General features: G+C 34.1%; 1 protein-coding gene across 2 annotated transcripts in view; it reads right to left on the bottom strand.

Moving 5' to 3' along the window:
* Nucleotides 1-1,965: 1,965 nt before the first annotated feature.
* SULT1B1 (sulfotransferase family 1B member 1) overlaps nt 1,966-21,318 on the bottom strand; it is a 37,847-nt gene continuing 18,494 nt past the window's right edge. For both annotated transcript variants that reach the window (XM_061145838.1, XM_061145839.1), the window contains 5 exons: nt 15,005-15,131; nt 14,281-14,375; nt 10,363-10,543; nt 2,780-6,786; nt 1,966-2,534 (listed from right to left, as the gene is read on the bottom strand). In XM_061145838.1, the coding sequence (XP_061001821.1) occupies nt 6,674-6,786; nt 10,363-10,543; nt 14,281-14,375; nt 15,005-15,131 (516 nt within the window). In that variant the 3' untranslated portion in view covers nt 1,966-2,534; nt 2,780-6,673. The remainder of the gene's footprint in view (nt 2,535-2,779; nt 6,787-10,362; nt 10,544-14,280; nt 14,376-15,004; nt 15,132-21,318) is intronic.

Below are 21,318 nucleotides of genomic sequence, written 5' to 3'. Positions count from 1 at the left end.
GAATAATTACCTTGTAAGACAGTATATATGCCCACACCATGTTGATTAAAGCACCTTTGCTCCATCAGAGCGTTAGTCCCCATGTCTTTCTTTCTTTCTTTCTTTCTCTCTCTATTTCTCTATTTCTGGCTGATTCCCTGGAGCACAAAAGCCGGCTGCGTAACCCAGGGAATATTAGCCTCTTTCCTTCTTTCACTCTCTCATCTTCGACTCCGGACCACAGGTGCTGGTCCATTAAAGGACCAACACTTGCAGTCCAAGGGAGTCTCAAGAGTCTTCTCTAGCAACACAATTCTAAGCATCAATTCTTTGGCACTCTGCCTTCTTTATGGTCCAACTCTCACACTTATATGTGACTACAGGAAAAACCACAGCTTTGACTATCTCAGTTAAAAGGCCATGGGTTCAAGTCCTAATCTGAGTTAAACGGTTTCATCAGAAAGCAATCACCATCTCCACTACAGTTACAAAAGAAACTATCCCCTAAAGCAGTTATTCCAGGCAAACTTGGGCTTCTGAAACTCAATACTTAATATTAATCAAGATTATAGCATGAACTTGATGGCATTTGAGGAAAGAAAAAATATTCATAGTTTTAACTTTTGTAAAGTGCCAGTTAGTTTATAATGATTCACATATTGAGATATCAGATGAGCCTTCAGGGTTATTTTGAGAAATAAAACCAATAGTATTAATATAAAACATACATACATGTATAGATATAGATATACATATGTGCATGCACACACAAAGATACATATATCTTTCAAATCAATAAAAAAGACAGGACATAGAAAAATAAGCAAAAAATTTGAAAAGACACTTCACACAAAAAGAATATTAAAATGACAAATTTTCATGAAAAGTTACTTAACTTCATTAGTCTACAAGGAAAAGTATATTAGAATCACAGCATAATATACACTTACCAAGATGACTACAATGAAATTATATAAAATACTAAATGATATGGAGAGTATGGAACAAAATCTCTCATGCACTGCTATTGTAGTTATTAATCAGCACAACTAATTTAGAAAAAATTTTGGCGGTATGTCTTAAACCTGTGGATTTACATTTTCTAGCAATTTCATCCTTAGGTTGAACTCAAGGAAAATGCATTGAAAATATTTATTTATACTTACCAAAAATATGACCAAGATTGTTCATAGCAGAAATATTTGTTAAAAACCAAATAGGAAACCCTTCAAATACCCATCAACAGCAAATAAATGTTGGTATATTTCCACTAAGGAACACTATATAGAGATAAAAACATGAACTGATGCAACATGGGTAAATCTCCCAATTATAATGTTGAGTAAAAAAGAAAGTTAAAGACTCTGTCTGCATCAGTCCATTAATTGGAATATCAAAAAACAGAAATCAAATCTTTAATTTTATAAATCAGAATTGTGGTTTTCATTGTGGGAAATATTAATGGTAAGAGAGTACATGGGAGAGGAGAGCTTTTGCATTGATATTATTCTGTGTCTTGGGATATGGATGTGGTTACCCAGATATGTTTACTTTGAAGACTTATCTCAATACTTAATGTATCTGTGTGTCTGTTATACAGAATAGTTAAACTGCAATGATGGTGGAAAATTCAGATATTGTGATAGGTTTTTTGGACCACTCAAATACTATGCCTTGACCAAGAGGCTGCTATGAAAAGATTTTACTTTTTATCTAGTTGCTATATATTTTTTTTATTTTTTCTGGTTTACTTTCCTAATGAGGCCCAATGTGCTTTAAGTCTAAGAACCCCAAGCACGCCAATAAGAACAATTCAGGCAAAACAATGAGAGTACAGTTTTCACACATACTAATCTTTTAGAAGTTTAGATCTTACACAATGTAAGGAATAATTATCCAGGAAATAAGCAAAAATGTTCTCAGTGGAACTAAATCTACCTCAATTGTGTACGTTAGTGAATAGTTCACACATTGAGCAAACTGTACTTGAAAAGTTATCCATTTCTTTTATTTTGAAACACAGTGCACATTTGGCTAAAGGCCCAGTGCTGAGTTGTATAATTCGATTAACTTCCTTCCTCTTTTCAAATTATATTTTACCCCTGAGTTTAAGTTTTATTTATTTATTTTTTGCATTTTCAAGTATGAATTTAATCAGTACAAAAGGAATGTCATTACCTATTTACCTAGCCATCTAATTTATCTTACTTGAAAAAGAAAGCTAGCTAATCTTTATCACATGAAAATATAATAGATAATACAGCCATTAAATCTCCTTTGATATTTATGAAGACTGCATAATCTGGGGCCTTGTCCAGCCTATCTTATCAAAATCTCCAGGGAGAACCCTGAGAACTTTCCTTTCTTTACAAATAATTCGAATAAGTTCAGGAATTTTGGTGCTTGTACCACTAGCAGCAGCAGAAGGGAGGAGGTACAGAAGATACAAGCCGTGAGGAAATATTTTGTTCTTTCTGCTCCTTTTCCTCTCATGTTCATTCAAGTTGCACGGGAAGTTTCTGCATAAGATTTATGACAGCTTGTTCTCTTCCTTTCTGTGTAGGAAAGGACAGAACAGAGCGCAGTCAGACCTCACCTTACGAATAGGCAACATTACAAAACCTACTACTCATTTATTTAGACTGTATGCATTTTACCCACGACATTGTTTTTAATTTTATTATTTGAAATGTACATTAAGCTAGATGAGCTTGAAAAAAGCTACTGGATCTTTATTTAAACAACAAACAAGTACCAATTATGACATAGCTTATAGAGGAAAAACATTCACAAATCTAACCTTATAGGTTTGCAGTCAGTGTCCCTTCAACGGCTGGATTCTGAGACTGGATGAAGCATGGAACCTTTATATTGTCAGCTTGGGCATCATTATCTAATTATATTTATGAGAATATTTTGAGAGGTAGTTAAGCATGTAATATCTGAAGATTATTTTTATGCAATTCTATGTAGTATCATATAGTGATTAAGAATGACGTTTAGAGTCAAGCAAACATAGCTTTGAATTTTAGTTCAAAGTTTCAGTGTCTTCCTCTCAAAATGAGTATATTAATACTTCTACAAGATTGTCTGACACTTAATAAATGTACACACTGCTAAACTTAAAATAGATAACCAACAAGAATCTACTGTATAGTATAAGGAATTCTACTCAGTTTTCTATAATAACCTAAATGGAAAAAGAATTTTTAAAAGTATACATATGTATGTATAACTGATTCAATTTGCTGTACGCCTGAAACTAATACAACTTTGTGAATCAACTATGTTATTGCTCCTGTTTAGTCACTTAGTCATGTCCAACTCCTTTGCAACTCCCATGGACTGTAGCCTGCCAGACTCCTCTGTTAATGGAATTTCCCAGGCAAGAATACTGGAGTGGGTTGCCATTTCCTTCTCCATAATCAACTATACTTCAATATAATTTTTTTAAATAAATGATCAATAAAAATTGCAATAAAATATAATATATAATAATAATTATGATCCCTAAAGGATTACTTGTTGGAGACATCAGTGTGAACTCTGTTTTACTTAATAATGATACAGATAGCTACCTATAGAACCATTTATAAATATACACAGTATACACACATCAAACTCTTTGTTCTGTTAGCTAAGAGGGCTTAGGATCAATGACAACAGAGAAATAATAAACACATCTAGAACCAAAAGCTTGATTTTTATTAATTCTCCAAAAAAGGGAACTAGAGCTTCTTAGAGAAATGGTTGATTCTACAACTAAGACGCAGAATATACAAGATGAGCCTGGAGCATTTCACAGTGCCAGACATTAATAAAATGCTCAAAACAAATAAGTGAATTAAAAAAACTCTACAATAATGGGAATATGTCAAAAGTATTCTGAAACCAACTAAAAGAGCTCCCAACAAACAAACTGGAACAATTTGAGCAAGGAAATATAGTATTAGTGACATAACCAAAAGTATAATAGGAGTCCTTAATGATTTGAATAAATCATTCAGTTAATAAGTGATTGAGAATTTAAAAACCCCTCACATAGATAGATTTTAATTTCTGTAAATACTTCACTTTTAGGTAAATAAAGTGTTACTTCCTGCTTATTAAGTGTGAGCTACAGACTGTGATTTTCTTCCAAAGACTTAAATGTAAGACCTGAAACCATAAAACTCTTAGAAGAAAATACAGGCAAAACACTGACAGAATCCATAGAAGTTATATATATACTGATATGTTTGGTTCTGTCTCCTAAGACAAAAGAAATAAAAATAAGTAAATGGGACCTAATTAAACTTAAAAAATTTTTGTACAGCACAGGAAATCATAGATAAAATGAAAAGACAACCTACTGGGAGGATGGGAGAAAACATTTCCAAATTATATGACCAATAAGGGATTAATATCCAAAATATACACACAGATACAACTCAGTATCCAAAAAAAAAAAAAAGAAGAAGAAGAAGAACTGAATCAAAAATGGCAGAAGACCTGAATAGACATTTTTCCAAAAAAGATATATTGAGTTCCAACAGGAAAAGAAAAAGAAAAAGCTCAACAGGTATGTCCTTGGTAGTCCAGGGGCAAAAAAATCTGCTTTCTAATACAAGTTATTCACCACAACTAGAGAAAGTTGTATGCTGTCTGTATGCTGTAACAAAAAGCACAACCAAGCACAACAATCAAGATTTAAAACCCAGAGCAGCCAAAATTTTAAAAAATAACAAATAAATAAATAATAAAAAGATTTTTTTTTAAGTTCAACATTGCTAATCATCAGAAACAAAAAACACAAGAAGATATCTCACACTTATCAGAAAGGCTATCACTCAAAAGACTAGAAATAACAAGTTTTGATGAGTATGAGGAGAAAAGGAAACCTTAGTGTACACTTTTGGTGGGAAAATAAACTGGCATAGACTCTGTGGAAAACAGTATAGAGTTTCCTCAAAAAACTAAAGATAGAAGGCCCATGTGATCCAGGAATCCCACTGTTGGGTATAAATCCAAAGAAAACAAAAGCACTAATTTGAAAGATACATGCACCCCAATGTTTGTAGCAGCGTTTATAATACGTGAGATGTGGACACAACCTGTGTTCTTCCACTGATGAGTGTGTAAATAAGATGATGAATGGATAAATATTCCATGTTTATTAGTACTGAGTCGTATGCCTCAGTCGTACTACGTAGTACAAAGTAGTAGAAGCAATGGAATAGTACTGAGTCATAGAAGCAATGAAATTCTGACATTTGCAACAGTGTAAATACACTTAGAGAGCATTATGCTTAGTGAAATGAGTTAGACAGAGAAAGACACATACTCTATGTCATCCCTCATGAGTGGAATCTATAAAGTAAAACAAAAGACTATAACATAACAGAAACAGATTCAGAGATATAGAGAACAAACTAGTGGTTACCAGGAGAGAGAAGTATGGACAGACAAAATAGTGGTATGTATTTAAACTATACAAACTACAATGTGTAAAATAAATAAGCAACAAGGTTGTATTGTGCAGCACAGAGAGAGATAGTCTTTATTTTGCAATAGCTTTAAATGGGGTACAGTCTATAAAAAATTGACTCACAATGCTATATATCTGAAACTAACATAATATTGTAAATCAGCTATGTTCAATTAAAAATAAAAGAATGCTAATATATCTCTTAGATGTAAGAGATCTCTTGTAATGAGACATCTCTTGTAAAAGTTGACCTTAAAACTTACACATATTTACTAAAAGACTTATATTCCAAGGAAAAATCCATCAAAGAGACCAACAGATAGACCTAAGAGTAGAAAAATGGGTGGAAAAGACATTGGGTTGGGAAGGTGTGGTGGACATTCAGCCTAGAGAATCTCTTGTAGGCACCAGATGGGGAAAGTTTTAATGGTAGATATGATTATATCTGAAATATTGAAAGTATTATTAAGGGATTCGCATCTGTTCAGATACAAGATGAAGAAACCAAGATGCTCCCAAATGTAACCATATCATGGCAATAGGAAATTCTCAGGAAATCATAGGAAGCTGTTGAATTCTGGAAGAACTCTCCATAGGAAGTAGGTTCCAGCCCTCAGCTTAGGTGCTCAGAGCGGAGCTCCTATTCCCAAGGAATAGCCGTAGGGAGACTAATGATGATCTTTCATCTTTGGAGACTTGAAAATTACATACTCAGAATTTAGAAATTTGGATAAACAGAAATCAGGTATAGAAACAACATTTCCAAAACCTGAACCATACTATCTGAGACATGAATCATATAATTGCAAGAGAGGCAAGGCCGGATGAGCTATGACTCACGGAACAACTTGAAATCCCGAAGACAGACAGTAAAGGCACAAAGTGTCCTGGGTCAAATTTTCAGGAAAGGGAAACTGGGGCAGAGCTAGGAAACATAGTACCAGTGTTAAAGCAGCATTTCTTGAGCCATGTTAGTAGGGAGTAGAACTTAATTTTAAACCACAAGGAAAAGGCAGGAAGAGTTTATGAAAAGGTAACAGTTTGTTCTTATTTTAGGGACTCTCTCAGAGTGAGTGAGGACCTGATTAACCACATTGAAAAACCAAAGCTTAGAAGCACATTTTTTTTTTCCTTTATAAAACCATTCAATTGCCCAAATTAAATCCTAGCTGTCCTTATTTCACCAAACTGCAGATCAGACTTCTTCAGATTTTCAGTTTAGGTTCCTTAAATCTCTGTACGGAACTGAAGTTCAGTCTCAGACATTTCCTTCTTATAAATGGCATCAAATTTCTCATTTTGGGCCACTGTGAAATAATTCTTCCAGTCACCTGCAATCCCTAAAAATTACAAATAAGAAAACATGTGAATGAATAAAATATTTTTTTATGAAGGAAAAACCATTGTATAGCAAAAGAAAAGACTGAAAGAGTTTAAAGGAAGCCTTTCCTTGTATTTTAATACCTTAAAATTAATTTCTTCTTCTATTGGTAATTACCTCCATCTATATATAAATAAACAATAGTCTTCACTGGTGACTCAGATGGTAAACAATCTGCCTGCAATGCAGGAGACCCAGGTTTGATCCCTGGGTCAGGAAGATCCCCTGGAGTGGGAATGGCTACCCACTCCAGTATTCTTGCCTGGAGAATTCCATGAACAGAGGTGGACTACAGTCCATGGAGTCACAAAGAGTTGGACACAATTGAGTGACTAACACTTTGACATGTTCATAATTAAACAGACTCTGGTTTAAAGAAACATTATAAAAAGGGTTCGTTTTCTTGTCTAAATTTGCAGCTGTACAATAATTTCCTGAAGAGATTATTTTAGTGTTTCTAATTGTCCCAGATGATGGGGTTACCACTGGTCACTGAATCAATGATCAGGGAATATTTTATAGTATTTCATGAGTTGCTTTTGGAAACTGTACAAAGAACTGGTCATGAGTACAATCAAACCGTGAAACAGAAAGTTGATAAATATAATTTCCCAGAAATAATAAATGAGGATGTTAGGATATTTGGATGATTCTTGTGTTCCCTGAACTCACTAGATACATCTTATTTTAATTTTAGAGGAGAAGAATAGCATTAAAATCAAACATATAGAATCACTGAACAATTTTTATAGAAGTGAAACTGTTGGGATATATATTTCCATTTAATCTTTTATTCTTGGATGCTTAAAACTATTTACTTGAGAAATATATTTTTAATGTACTGCTGATGTGTTTGGAGGAAAACATTACTTTTCCAATTTATTTAACATTAAATTGAACTTCCCTGGTGGTCCAGTCGTTAAGAATCTGCCTGCCAATTAAGGGGACATGGGTTCTGTCCCTCATCCAGGAAGATCCCACATGCCATGGGGCAACCAAGCCCATGCACCATAACTACTGAGTTCATGCTCTAGAGCCCATGAGCTGCAACTACTGAGCCTGGATGCCACAGCTACTGAGCCCACATGCCCTAGAGCCTCTCATCTGCACAAAAGGAGCCACCGCAAAGAGAAGCCTGTACTGCGCAGCTGGAGAGTAGCCCCCAGTTGCCAAAACTGGAGAAAACCCATGTGCAGCAATGAGGACCCAGTGCAACCAAAAATAAGTAAAATTTAAAAATGAATAAATACAATCATATTGAATTGCAAGTCTTATTAAACCATGATGGCTTCATGAAGATTTTAAATCATTTTTAACAAGAGACATCCCCATACACAAGATTGTTTCCCTGGTTACTACACTTTATTCTATTTTCACCAGATGTTGATAGTTCTTTGGAATGTATGTGAAGGTAGTTCATATTTGGGATAGTACACCTCTAAAGTTGTCATTGAAAAGAGGAAGTGTAGATTTAAACAATAAAGAGTCATATATAAAGCATTCTAATAATCTTCTATAATCTATTTTGAGTATAAATATTATATACACAAACACATTTGCTTCACAAGAGTGAGGAAGCATAAAAAATTTTTGATAAAATAAATTCTGGCCAAATCCGAAGATTTTCTGTTTTGTTGCAGTTTGGGACATAAGCATAAACATTGGACTTTATCATCTCCCTATCGTCATTAATATTGTGTGACCAAACTATGACCTTGATTACCCAGAGTGGAATCCTTCAAAACTGTTCTTAGCCCTTTGTTCATACTTCACTTTTGAGAATTTTCCAATACCCATTCTCTTGCATTACAATGTGAGCTTCTTGAGCATATATGTGTTATTTACATTCTAGAGAATATGGTCTGCATATAGTTGTTCATGAAGACCTTTTCTTAAATATTAACTAACAAATAAAAGATATCTTTTAAGTATTATTGAATGCATGAATAAATAAATGAATAGATGTTATATTAGATAAGAACATACTAAACTGCAAGATAATATGACTTCCTACTTTTGTGTATATAATTTTTGGTCATAAAAAAATACAATGCAAGCTTACATATCTTCTATGAAAATCCTCCCCCAAAGCTTGTGCTTCAGATGTTATTCTTTTCTCCATTTTATCAGTGATGTAACCAGAACTTTGGCAGATTTATTAGTGTATGCAACGTCAAAGATTCAGGGAATGGCACAGACTGGATAAACCCCAGAGCAATCTGACCACAAAAGCTGTGTCCTTCACTACTCCCAGGGGGGTGGAAAGAGTGTCTTTCTTATGTACTCTCTTCCTTTGAAGTTGTAGAAACCGTGGAATCCAGATACTGAGGTTATTTCTATACCCTAATGAGATATCATCCAATGGCATCAATTTTCATGACTGGGAAAATGCTCTCTTGGAAGTTACATTCAATGATCTGGTATAATGAAAATTTGCCTTGTTTAATTAATAAGGTTTTTGGTTTTGTTTTTCTTTTTCTCTGTTTCTTCCACCAGGAAAACGTGTGTGTGTTGCTGTGTGCTGTGTTGTATCAGTCTTCTTTGTTCAAACTTGTAATGCACTATTTACAATGAAAAATTAGCCTTGACCTCTTATACTAGAGCTTAATTTTTAAGTACTGCTTTGAAAATTAAAAAAAAAAAAAACTTAATTTGAAAACACTAGGTATACACTAAGGTGCAGAGAAAAATGTGTTAGAAAAATCTGTAATCATATAATACTTTCAGAATTGAGGGTCTTAATCCACATGTTCATATCCCAGGTTATGTTTACTTTCAGGCACACCAACTGAAATTTTATCTTTCTCTCCAGTTCAGTAAAGAATATTGAAAAGATAGGGTGACATGACTAGGTGGATAAATTCTCACATTTAAGATAATAACACATTTTTGACCCAAACCACATATCATAACCCACAATTTATAATACTTGACTTATTGAAATAGAGCTGTATTTTGACAGTGAATGTCATATTTCTCTATTGTTATCTTAAGTTAACTTTAGATTCCAGGTTTACCATTAACATAATTCAGATAGTATTTTTAGGGAACAAAAACTTCCCACATGTCCTTTCTCTTTGTGGATCCTTCCTAACAAAATGACCACTGCTTTCTAATGATAATGAGTCTATAGAGATGGTACTACACTGACTGACATCAATTTATTACTGGGAAGGAGGAGGAGGCCTATGCCAATTTAAACAAAGATTTAAGTTTTAAGAATAAAAAAATACAGAATGACTCACATCAGAAGTGACAAAATCACTCCCTTTTTGCAGGGTCGTAAAGAAAGAGAGAAAGATTATTAGGTACTCAAGGTATTCCAATAACAGGTCTACATGCATTATTTTCCTTAATAATTTCTAATCTAACTCAGCAACTTTTATGGTAGGTATTTTTAGTGTCCTTATTTTACAGATGAAAAAATTGAGTCCCAAACTGGCTAAGTAATTTGGTAGAGATTACAAAGCTAACCGTCATTTCAGAGCAATTCATAAGAAAGCAAAAAGGAAAAATAAACTCAGAAAATAGTAACCTTTGCGCATAAATGAGGACTTGCTGTGGTCCATCACTTCACTTGGCAGATGTGTATAATTCACTAGAGGGTTGTCCTTCATCATTTCAAATGATGTGTGATGGATTATCTTATCCAAGATCTCATCATCCAGGTTTTTCTCTAGAAATCGAACAACCTTCTTGATTTCTTGCTTTGGATTCTATCAACAGGGTAGAGATACACCCAAGAAAATGGTAAACAATAAATCATTAAAATAGTGTGAAAAAAAATCATGAAAATGAAAAAAGATCAATAATTCATGTTTAGTAAAGGTAGAGTGGAACTATTTGCTTATTCTAAGTCTTATTTTTCATTCAAAGTACAGTAATAATAAACGTTAACATAATTATTAATAGCATTTAGTAAAACAAATTGTAGCAAAAATTTTAAGCTCAATTTGCAGTTAAATTTGAAAACTGAATGTTTTAGGGACCCAGTATCTTTATTCTGACTTTATTTTTCTGTTACTCCTCCAAATTGGTTTCTTGTTTATAATAATAATATTTAATAAAAATACTGTAATAAATTCAGGGGAAACTGCAGATATTTTTAAAGTTATAAACACTGATGAAATCTTGCTTGGATGTAAATTATTAAAAACAAATTCCAGTGAAGTTGTAAAGATAGCAAGACCCAAATTACTCATTAGTCATTGAGAATAAGAAGAAAAAAATCTGAGAAATAAATAATTTTTTCAAATCCTAATGGCACTAACTTAATATCTGTAACTTTTTAGGGAGCTAAGCAAAAACCTATGTAGATAGGTCTAGAAAGATTTTGAAGGGATTAATATCTAAGCTTAATTTAGAAAGATGTGTCAGAGTTTACCAAGATGCAGTCTCCTGAGCAGTTGGACAATAAATTTCCAGTAAAGAAAATATAACTCTTGGAAGCATCAACTCACTGTGTTCAAGTGAGAAAAAAGACAAGTGGTTGGAGTTAGGGTTGAGTTGTTCATAGGAGTGAGAGAAGCTATGAGGAAGGAAAGATGAATTGGGATAAAATTTAGAACATCATTGGATGTCCTGCTGAAGGATTTGGATGGTATCTGTTATGTAGTAGGGGCACAACTCTTTAATAATGTGTCTTATTAACTCTGTGTGTGTTGAGTGTTGAAAGTGTTTGCATGTGTATGTTTTGGTAAAGAGTTTCCTATAATGGAAGTTCTGACAATATTTTATGTACCAGACCTTGATGAGAGAACCCTGAGATGGTATTAATGGGGTGCCAGGGGTTAACATGACTTAAATGTCAGAAATGATGATAGTGGAGAAAAGACTAAGAGAAAAGTTAGTAGTGAAAACAGAAAAAACATATGGACAGGCAAACAAATATAGTGTTTGAAGAATAATTTGGCCACTGTCAAAGTATCAGTGATGATGCTAATTTATAGACAAGTAGAAGTGAAAGCAGAGAGTGCTGGCTTCTACTTCTTTTTCACCTCATTGATTGAGAGTTTGAGAATTGATGAATTCATAAACCTGATGTAAATTACTAGGCTTCTCTCTGAATTTTATTCTTGATCTATACTTATACTTTTGCCCTATTATTATTTTTATATGAAAACCATTTCTATAACATTGTCTAAAATATAACTGTGATAGGAAAAAATATTGTCTAATAAGTTTAATGTATAGTAAGTTTGAGTGGGATTCAAAATATCAGGATATTCTTATAGAACTGATTTTTTTTAGGCCAGACTGTAAATCAATATGCATAAATTGATCTGAAAAAGGCATTTTCAATGAATAAGGAGAGAAATATTTGACACAAGTGTGTCATGTGGGGAGCAGCGTGATGTCTGACTCAGATTTTGGATACCAGCTCAGCCTAGGAAATGTATTATTTTGTTTATCCTATGGAGAAAAAGAACTACATCCAGAAGTTAAATTTGCTTTCTTCATAAAGTGAATAAGTTTTACTTTGGTCTCCAGGAAGTAAAAAGAAATAGTTGGCACAGGACAGCTTTCTGTCTTATGAAGAACTTATAACTTAATTCTGATTAACCAAACACTCAACGGGGAGCACCACTTTTTAAAAGCGGTTTCCTAAAACCACTCTAATTTTACAGTTTGGTTTCCTAAAACCACTCTAATTTTACAGTTGTCTATTGTGTTGCCAGCAAATTGTCATAAAGTGGCAATAGTAATGTTTAGATCACAGATTCTCTATGAGCTACAAGTAAGTGTGATAGAGAGTGGGAGCCTGGGCAGAGTAGAAAAGGACTCTTACTGATAAGACATGAGAAATGCCCTGAGAGTTTCTCAGAAATACATGCAACAAAAGAGAGTTTACATAAGGTAAGGTTTCTGTGCTGAGTAGGATCAAAACAAAAAAAGTGAAAGTGTTCCTCACTCAGTCCTGTCCAACTCTTTGCGACCCCATGGACTGTAGCCCACCAGTCCCCTCTGTCCGTGCAATTTTCCAGGCAAGAATACCGGGGTGGGTTGCCATTCCCTTCTCCAGGGGATCTTCCCAATCCAAGGACTAAACCAGAGTCTCCCGCATTGCAGGCAGGTTCTTTATTGACGTTACTCAGATGTTTGTAAGGAGAAGGAAATGGCAACCCACTCCAGTACTCTTGCCTGGAAAATTCCATGGATGGTAGGCTACAGTCCATGGGGTCGCAAAGTGTCAGACTCGACTAAGCGACTTCACTTTCTTTCTTTCTATAGTTCTTTTTGGAGAAGCAAATGGCAACCCACTCCAGTGTTCTTGCCTGGAGAATCCCGTGGACAGAGCGGCCTGGCGGCCTACAGGCTATGGGGTTGCAGAGAGTTGGACACGACTAAGCAACTAACACACACACACACGCACACACACACAAATGTTTGTAATCACTGCTCATTCATTCATTCAAGCAATCACTTATGCATACAATAAGTGGCCATGAGCACCTATATATGTGCTAGGTGTTGTAAGTACTGTGGATGCAGTTACAAGAAAGATAGATATACTTTCCATCAAGAATCTGAAATTCTACAAGATATCCTTATTTGCATGTTCAGGCTTTTACAACTAGATAAGCTTGGTTTCCACATGTGTGTGTGTGTGTGTGTGTGTGTGTGTGTGTGCATGTGTGTATTTCCTAATGAAATAAAATAGCCTGAGGATAGGCCTGGAATTTTGCAATAGTCTTTAGGCTAATACTAGTTCATGTGGGAGACTAGAAAAATCTTTATGAATACCTGAACTAATAGGAAGAATGTAAAAGAGAGGAGCACACTTAAGATATAATAGGTAAGGCATGTGAACCAATGGGATGTTCAGGAGAAAATGGAACCATATTCACTGCATGAAAGTCAATGAGGACAATTTACTTTCAAACTTTCAACACTGAATGAACAACCAAACATCATTAACCAAAAGACAGGATAAAAGAAAAGGATTACCTATTGGAGAGAGAGAGAAGCAAGATGAGTTTAATTTCCAGCATGTTAAATTTGAGGGTCATTTTAAGAAAAACAAGGATCTGAATTCAGGTTAGAAGTTAAAATGGAGTTTTTGGTGGGTCATTAGCACATAGTTTTGGCAACAGTGGGCATAGATATGATCATCAATCCATAATAAAGAGTTTTAAAAAAAGATGACTAAATGATAGAGATTCACAGGAAAACCATGACAAACAGAATGATAACCCATTAAATGAAGGAGACAAATTTGAAAAGAAAGGTGCTCAAGAGAAACACAATGATTAAAAAGGATAAGAGGATAAAAATGTCACTGATTTCACAGATTCATTGAAGATCTTAGCAAGATCTGGGTAAACAGACATGGAAAATAGGCAAAGCAGTTATATCATTTGAACTCCATAGATTAATCCTTTTGCTCCAGGATGTAGTTGAGGAAATACATTGTAGTTGAGGAATTATCTACAATGTATTTCTACTATTTTACCTCTTTCATATCTTCATAGAATAAGAAAAGTATTGGGTGTTCTTCCTTTTTCTTCCACCAACTTTTAACATGATTAAACCAGGAACCATAGGCCACTAAAACCAGAAAAACAGCTTATTTCCATAAATATTTATCAAATTAAAGATTTGTTTGTGAAAAATAAGTCAAATTATACAAATATTTTGTGGAATTTAGTAATAAAGGAACTGAAACTATAAAGTCTATGTGAACAAGTATATATAATCAGCTACTTATAGATGCACAAATTTCAGATTTTTAAATATATTAATTACAAAAGAAACATTTCAAATGGAAATACATTGACCTTCAATAGATTACACTTGGCCACATGCAGAAGAAAACTATTCTTTTATGAAGTACTCATATCACTTATTTATCTAACTACTGTAAATGTATGTATAAAAGATCTAACTAATGATTTGGGCAAATAAATTTATGTTGTGAGTAGGAACTTAGAATGGGTTTTAGCGACTGAAAGGAGGTTTGAGAATATTTTCATTAAGCTGATATTTAATACCAGGTTATATATTGAATGTCATAGCAAAATATTAAATGTATTTGATTTAATTTGAAATGATTTTTTAATATACTTGTTACTGATTTGGAAAAAGAAGTGTTTTGAAAGGGAAATTCATACTTGTAATGGTTAATATTATTAAAAATATTTTTTAATGACATTAATTTTTAGCTCAGGCCATCCTACCGTTTCCAGTCAAGAATTTCTCTAGATATTCTCCCCAGGTTCCAGGAAGAGGCTGCAAATTATTCATTAAGTCAAAGTGGTAAAATGAGACAGCAACATCCTTGGCATTTCGAGCCAGATAAATGATCTGTAAGGGGAGGATGAAGAAAATCAAATGCATGATATTTTATTTAAGAAAAAAAGTAACATACAGTAGGCATGTAAAACAACAGATTTGAAACCCATGAAATTAAAAACAGCGAAATATTAAGAAAATTAATAGAAAAGAAAAAGTTGGATCTTTCTTAAAAAAAATCAACAAAATTGATAAATATCTACCAAGACTGACAAAATAGAGAGGACATAAGTTACTGATAATAAGAAGTCTTCGGATATGCAGGTACAAGAGATAACATGGAAAATCTCTAACTTCCTTTCAATTTTGCTTTCAATCTAAAATTCTTTAAAAATAAAATTACTGTAGAAAATAAAGTCTGTTAAGGAATGAGGGAGTATTTTTAACAACTTTTCTTTTTTTTAATTTACTTTTTATTGAAGGATAATTTCTTTACTTAATTTTGTTGTTTTCTGTCAAACCTCAACATGAGTCAGCCGTAAAAGTGTTAGTCACTCAGTCGTGCCTGACTCTTTACAACCCCAAGGACTGCAGCCCACTAGGCTCCTCTATTCATGAGATTTTCCAGGCAAGGATACTGGAGTGGGTTGCCATTTCCTTCTCCAGAGTCAGCCATAGGTATACATACATCCCCTCCCTTTTGAACCTCCCTCCTTACCCACCCCACCCCTCCAGTTTGACACAGAGCCCCTGTTTGAGTTTCCTGAGCCATGCGACAAATTCCCGTTGGCTATCTATTTTACATATGGTGATGTAAGTTTCCATGTTACTCTTTCCATACATCTCACCCTCTCCTCCCCTCTCCCCAGTGTCCATAAGTCTGTTCTCTATGTCTGTTTCTCCATTGTTGTCCTGTAAATAAACTCCTCAGTACCATTTTTCTAGATTCAGTATATATGTGTTAGAATATGATATTTATCTTTCTCTTTTTGACTTACTTCAGTCTGTATAATAGGTTCTAGGTTCATCCAACTCATTAGAACTGACTTTTTATGGCTGAGTAATAATGTTCCATTGTGTATATGTACCACAATTTCTTTACCCATTCATCTGTTGATGGACATCTAGGTTGCTTCCATGTTTTAGCTATTGTGAATAGTGCTGCTATGACCAATGGGATACATGAGTCTCTTTCAATTTTGGTTTTCTCAGGGTATATGCCTAGGAGCAGGACGGCTGGGTCATATGGTGGTTTTATTCCTAGTTTTTTAAGGAATCTCCATACCGTCTTCCATAGTGGCTGTATCAATTTACATTCTCACCAACAGTGCAAGAGCATTCCCTTTTCTCCACACTTTCTCCAGCATTTATTGTTTGTAGACTTCTTGATGATGGCCTTTCTGACCAGTGTGAAGTGATATCTCATTATAGTTTTGATTTGTATTTATCTAATAATGAGTGTTATTGAGCATCCTTTCATGAGTTTGTTAGCCATCTGTATGTCTTCTTTGGAGAAATTTCTGTTTAGGTCTTTTTCCCACTTTTTGATTGGGTTGTGTGCTTTTCTGGTATTGAGTTGTATGAGCTGCTTATATATTTTGGAAATTAATCCTTTGTTAGTTTTTTCATTTGCTATTATTTTCTCCAGCTCTGAGGGTTATCTTTCACCTTGCTTATAGTTTCCTTTGCTGTGCAAAGGCTTTTAAGTTTAATCAGGTCCCATTTGTTTACTTTTATTTTTATTTCCAGTACTCTAGGAGGTGGGTCATAGAGGATCTGCTTTGATTTACATCATCAAGTGTTCTGCCTATGTTTTCCTCTAAGAGTTTTATAGTTTCTGGTCTTACATTTTTAGGTCTTTAATCCATTTTGAGTTTAGCTTCGTGTATGGTGTTAGGAAGTATTCTAATTGCATTCTTTTATATGTACCTGTCTAGTTTTCCCAGCACCATTTACTGGAGAGCCTGTCTTTGCCCCATTGTATATTCTTGCCTCCTTTGTCAAAAATAAGGTACCCATAGGTGCATGGGTTTATTTCTGGGCTTTCTATCTTATTCCATTGGTCTATACTTCTGTTTTTGTGACAGTACCATACTGTCTTGATGACTGTAGCTTTGCAATATAATCTGAAGTCAGGAAGGTTGAGTCCTCCAGCTCCATTTTTCTTTCTCAAGACTGCTTTGGCTATTCAGGGTCTTTTGTGTTTGCATATGAATTGTGAAATTTTTTGTTCTTGTTCTGTGAAAAATTCCATTGGTAATTTGATAGGAATTGCATTGAATCTGTAGGCTGTATTTGGTAGTATAGTCATTTTCACAATATTGATTCTTCCTACCCAGAAACAGGGAATATCCTTCCATCTGTTTATGTCATCTTTGATTTCTTTCATTAGTGTCTTATAATTTTCTGTGTACAGTTTTTTTGTCTCCTTAGGTAAGTTTATTCCAAGATATTTAATTCTTTTTGTTGCAATGGTGAATGGGATTGATTCCTTAATTTCTCTTTCTGGTTTTTCATTGTTAGTATATGGAAATGCAAGTGATTTCTGTGCATTGATTTTGTATCCTGCAACACTGTTAAATTCACTGATTAGCTCTAGTAATTTTCTGATACTGTCTTTAGTGTTGTCTATGTACAGTATCATGTCATCTGCAAACAGTGAGAGCTTTACTTCTTTTCTGATCTGGATTCCTTTTATTTATTTTTCTTCTCTGATTGCTGTAGCTAGGACTTCCAGAACTATGTTGAATAATAGTGGCAAAAGTGAACACCCTTGTCTTTTTTCTGATCTTAGGGGGAATGCTTTTAGTTTTTCACCATTGAGAATAAAGTTTGCTGTAGGCTTATCATATATGGCCTTTATTTGTTGAGATTGGTTCCTTCTATGCCCATTTCTTGAAGAGTTTTAATCATAAATGGGTGCTGAATTTTGTCAAAGGCTTTTTCTGCATCTATTGAGATTGTATTATGATTTTTATCTTTCAATTTGTTAATATGGTATATCACATTGATTGATTTGCATATATAGAAGAATCCTTGCATCCCTGGAATAAACACAATTTGATCATGGTGTATGAGTCTTTTGATATGTTGCTGAATTCTGTTTGCTAAAATTTTGTTGAGAAGTTTTACATCTATGTTCATCAGTGATATTGGCCTGTAATTTTCTTTTTTGTGTTGTCTTTGTCTGGTTTTGGTATCAGGGTGATGGTGACCTTGTAGGAAGAGTTTGGAAGTGTTCATTTCTCTGCAATTTTCTGAAAGAATTTTAAAAGGATAGGCATTAGCTCTGCTCTAAATGTTGATAGAACTCTCTTGTGATGCCATCTGGTCCTGAGCTTTTGTTTTTTGAATTTTTTTTTTTTTAATCACAGCTTCAAATTCAGTGCTTGTAATTGGGTTGTTCATACTTCTGTTTCTTCCTGGTTCAGTCTTGGAAGATTGAACTTTTCTAAGAAACTGTCCATTTCTTCCAGGTTATCTATTTTATTGCCATATAGTTGTTCATAATAGTCTTTTATAATCCTTTGTATTTCTGCATTGTCTGTTGAAACCTCTCCTTTTTAATTTCTAATTTTGTTGGTTTGATTCTTCTCTCTTTTTGTCTTGATGAGTCTGGCTAAAGGTTTGTCAATTTTGTTTACCTTCTCAAAGAACCAGCTTTTAGGTTTTTATTTTTTTAGCTTTTGGTTTTATTAATCTTTACTGTTGTTTTTTGTCTTTTTCACTTATTTCTACTCTGATCCTCATGATTTCTTTCCTTCTACTAATTTTTGTTGTTGTTCTTCATCTTCTTTTTCCAGTTGTTTTAAGTGCAAAGTTAGATTTTTATTCAGTGTTTTTTTTTTTTTTGTTTCTTGAGGTAAAATTGTATTGCTATAAACATCCCTCTTAGAATTGCTTTTGTTGCATCCCATAGGTTTTGAGTTGTTGTATTTTCATTGTCATTTGTTTCTAGAAATTTTTTTATTTCCCTTTTGATTTCTTTAGTAACCTGTTGATTATTTAGAAACATGTTGTTTAATCTTCATGTGTGTTTTTTTTTTTTTTTTTCTTGTAATTGATATCTAGTCTGATAGCATTGTGGTCAGAAAAGATGCTTGATACAATTTCAACTTTCTTAAATTTACTGAGGTTTGATTTGTGACCCAAGATGTGGTCTATCCTAGAGAATGTTCCATGTGCACTAAAGAAGAAGTTGTATTCTTCTGCATTTGGATGGAATGTCCTGAAGGTATCAATGAGATCCATCTCATCTAATGTGTATTTAAGACTTGTGTTTCCTTATTAATTTTCTGTTTTGATGATCTGTCCACTGGTGTGAGTGCAATGTTAAAGTATCCTACTATTACTGTGCTACTGTCAATTTATCCTTTTTGGTCTGCTAGTGTTTGTCTTATGTATTGAGGTGCTCCTTTGTTGGGTGCATAGATATTTATGATCATTATGTCTTCCTCTTGGATTGATCCCTTGATCATTATGCAGTGTCCTTCCTTACCTCTTGCAATCTTCTTTATTTTAAGGTCTATTTCATCTGACATGAGGATTGTTACTCCAGCTGCTTTTTGCTTCCCATTTGCATGGAATATATTTTTCCATCCTCTTACTTTCAGTCTATATGTGTCTCAAAGTCTGAAGTGGGTTTCTTATAGACAGCATATATATGGGTCTTGTTTTTGTATCCATTCAGCCAGTCTTCTGGTTGGAGCATTTAATCCATTTACATTTAAAGTAATTATTGATATATATGTTCCTATTGCCATTTTCTTAATTGTTTAGGGTCGATTTTGTAGATCGTTTTTCTTCTTTTGTATTTCTTGACTACAAATGTCCCTTTAACATTTGTTATAAAGCTGGTTTGGTGGTAGTGAATTCTTTTAACTTTTGCTTGTCTGAAAAGCTTTTTATTTCTCCATCAATTTTGAATGAGATCCTTGCTGGATACAGTAATCTTTGTTGTAGACTTTTCCCTTTCAGTTCTTTGAATATATCCTGCCATTCCCTTCTGGTCTGAAGAGTTTCTGCTGAAAGATCAGCTGTTAAGTGTTTGGGGTCTCCTTTGTATGTTACTTGTTTGTTTTCCCTTGCTGCTTTTAATATTCTTTTTTGTGTGTGTTTGTGTCATAGCTTAGTTGGTAAAGCATCTGCCTGCAATGTGGGAGACTTGAGTTCAATTACTGGGTCAGGAAGACCCCTGGGGAAGGAAATGGCAACCCACTCTAGTATTCTTGCCTGAAGAATTACATGGACAGAGGAGCCTGGCAGGCTACTGTTCGTGGGATCACAAGAGTCAGACACGACTTAGCACTATCTCTTTCTTTCTTTGTGTTTAGTCTTTGTAGTTTGATTAGTATGTGTCTTGGCATGTTTCTCCTTGGGTTTATCCTGTATGAGACTCTTTGTACCTGTTGAACTTGATTGGCTATTTCCTTTTCCATGTTGGGGACATTTTCAACTACAATCTCTTCAAACATTTTCTCATATCCTTTCTTTTTCTCTTCTTTTTCTGGGACCCTTATATTTCGAATGTTGGTGTGTTTGATATTGTCCCAGAGGTCTCTGAGACTATCCTCAGTTCTTTTTATTCCTTCTACTTTATTCTGCTCTTCAGTAGTTATTTCCACCATTTTATCTCCAGCTCACTGATTCCTTCTTCTGCTTCAGATATTCTGCTGTTGAATCCTTCTAGAGTATTTTTAATTTCAGTAATTGTGTGTGTTGTTTGTATGTTTATCCTTTAATTCTTCTAGGTCTTTGTTAATTGATTCTTGCATTTCCTCCATTTTGTTTACAAGGTTTTGGATCATGTTTACTATCATTATTCTGAATTCTCTTTCCTATTGCCTGTTTCCTCTTCTTCTTCTTTTTTTTTTTTTTTTTTTTTTTTGGCTTTTGGTTTCTAGTTTGTTCCTTCATTTGTGTAGTATTTCTCTGCCTTTTCATATTTTGTTTTAACTTACTGTGTTTGAGGTCTCCTTTTCCAAGACTTCAAAGTTGAATTCTTTCTTCCTTTTGGTTTCTGCCCTCTTAAGGTTGTTCCAGTGGTTTGTGTAAGCTTAGTATAGGGAGTAATTTGTGCTGAGTTTTTGTTTGTTTGTTTATCCTCTGATGGGCAAGGCTGAGTGAGGTGGTAATCCTGTCTGCTGATGACTAGGTTTGTAATTTTGTTTTCTTTGTTGTTTTAAATGAGGTGTCCTGCACAGGGTGCTATTGGTGGATGGGTGATGCTGGGTCTTGTATTCAAGTGGTTTCCTTTGTG

Source organism: Dama dama, chromosome 6 (assembly GCF_033118175.1).
Source record: "Dama dama isolate Ldn47 chromosome 6, ASM3311817v1, whole genome shotgun sequence".
NCBI lineage: Eukaryota > Metazoa > Chordata > Mammalia > Artiodactyla > Cervidae > Dama > Dama dama.
Note: the sequence above shows the minus strand (reverse complement) of the source record. Positions and strands in the feature narration are given on the sequence as shown.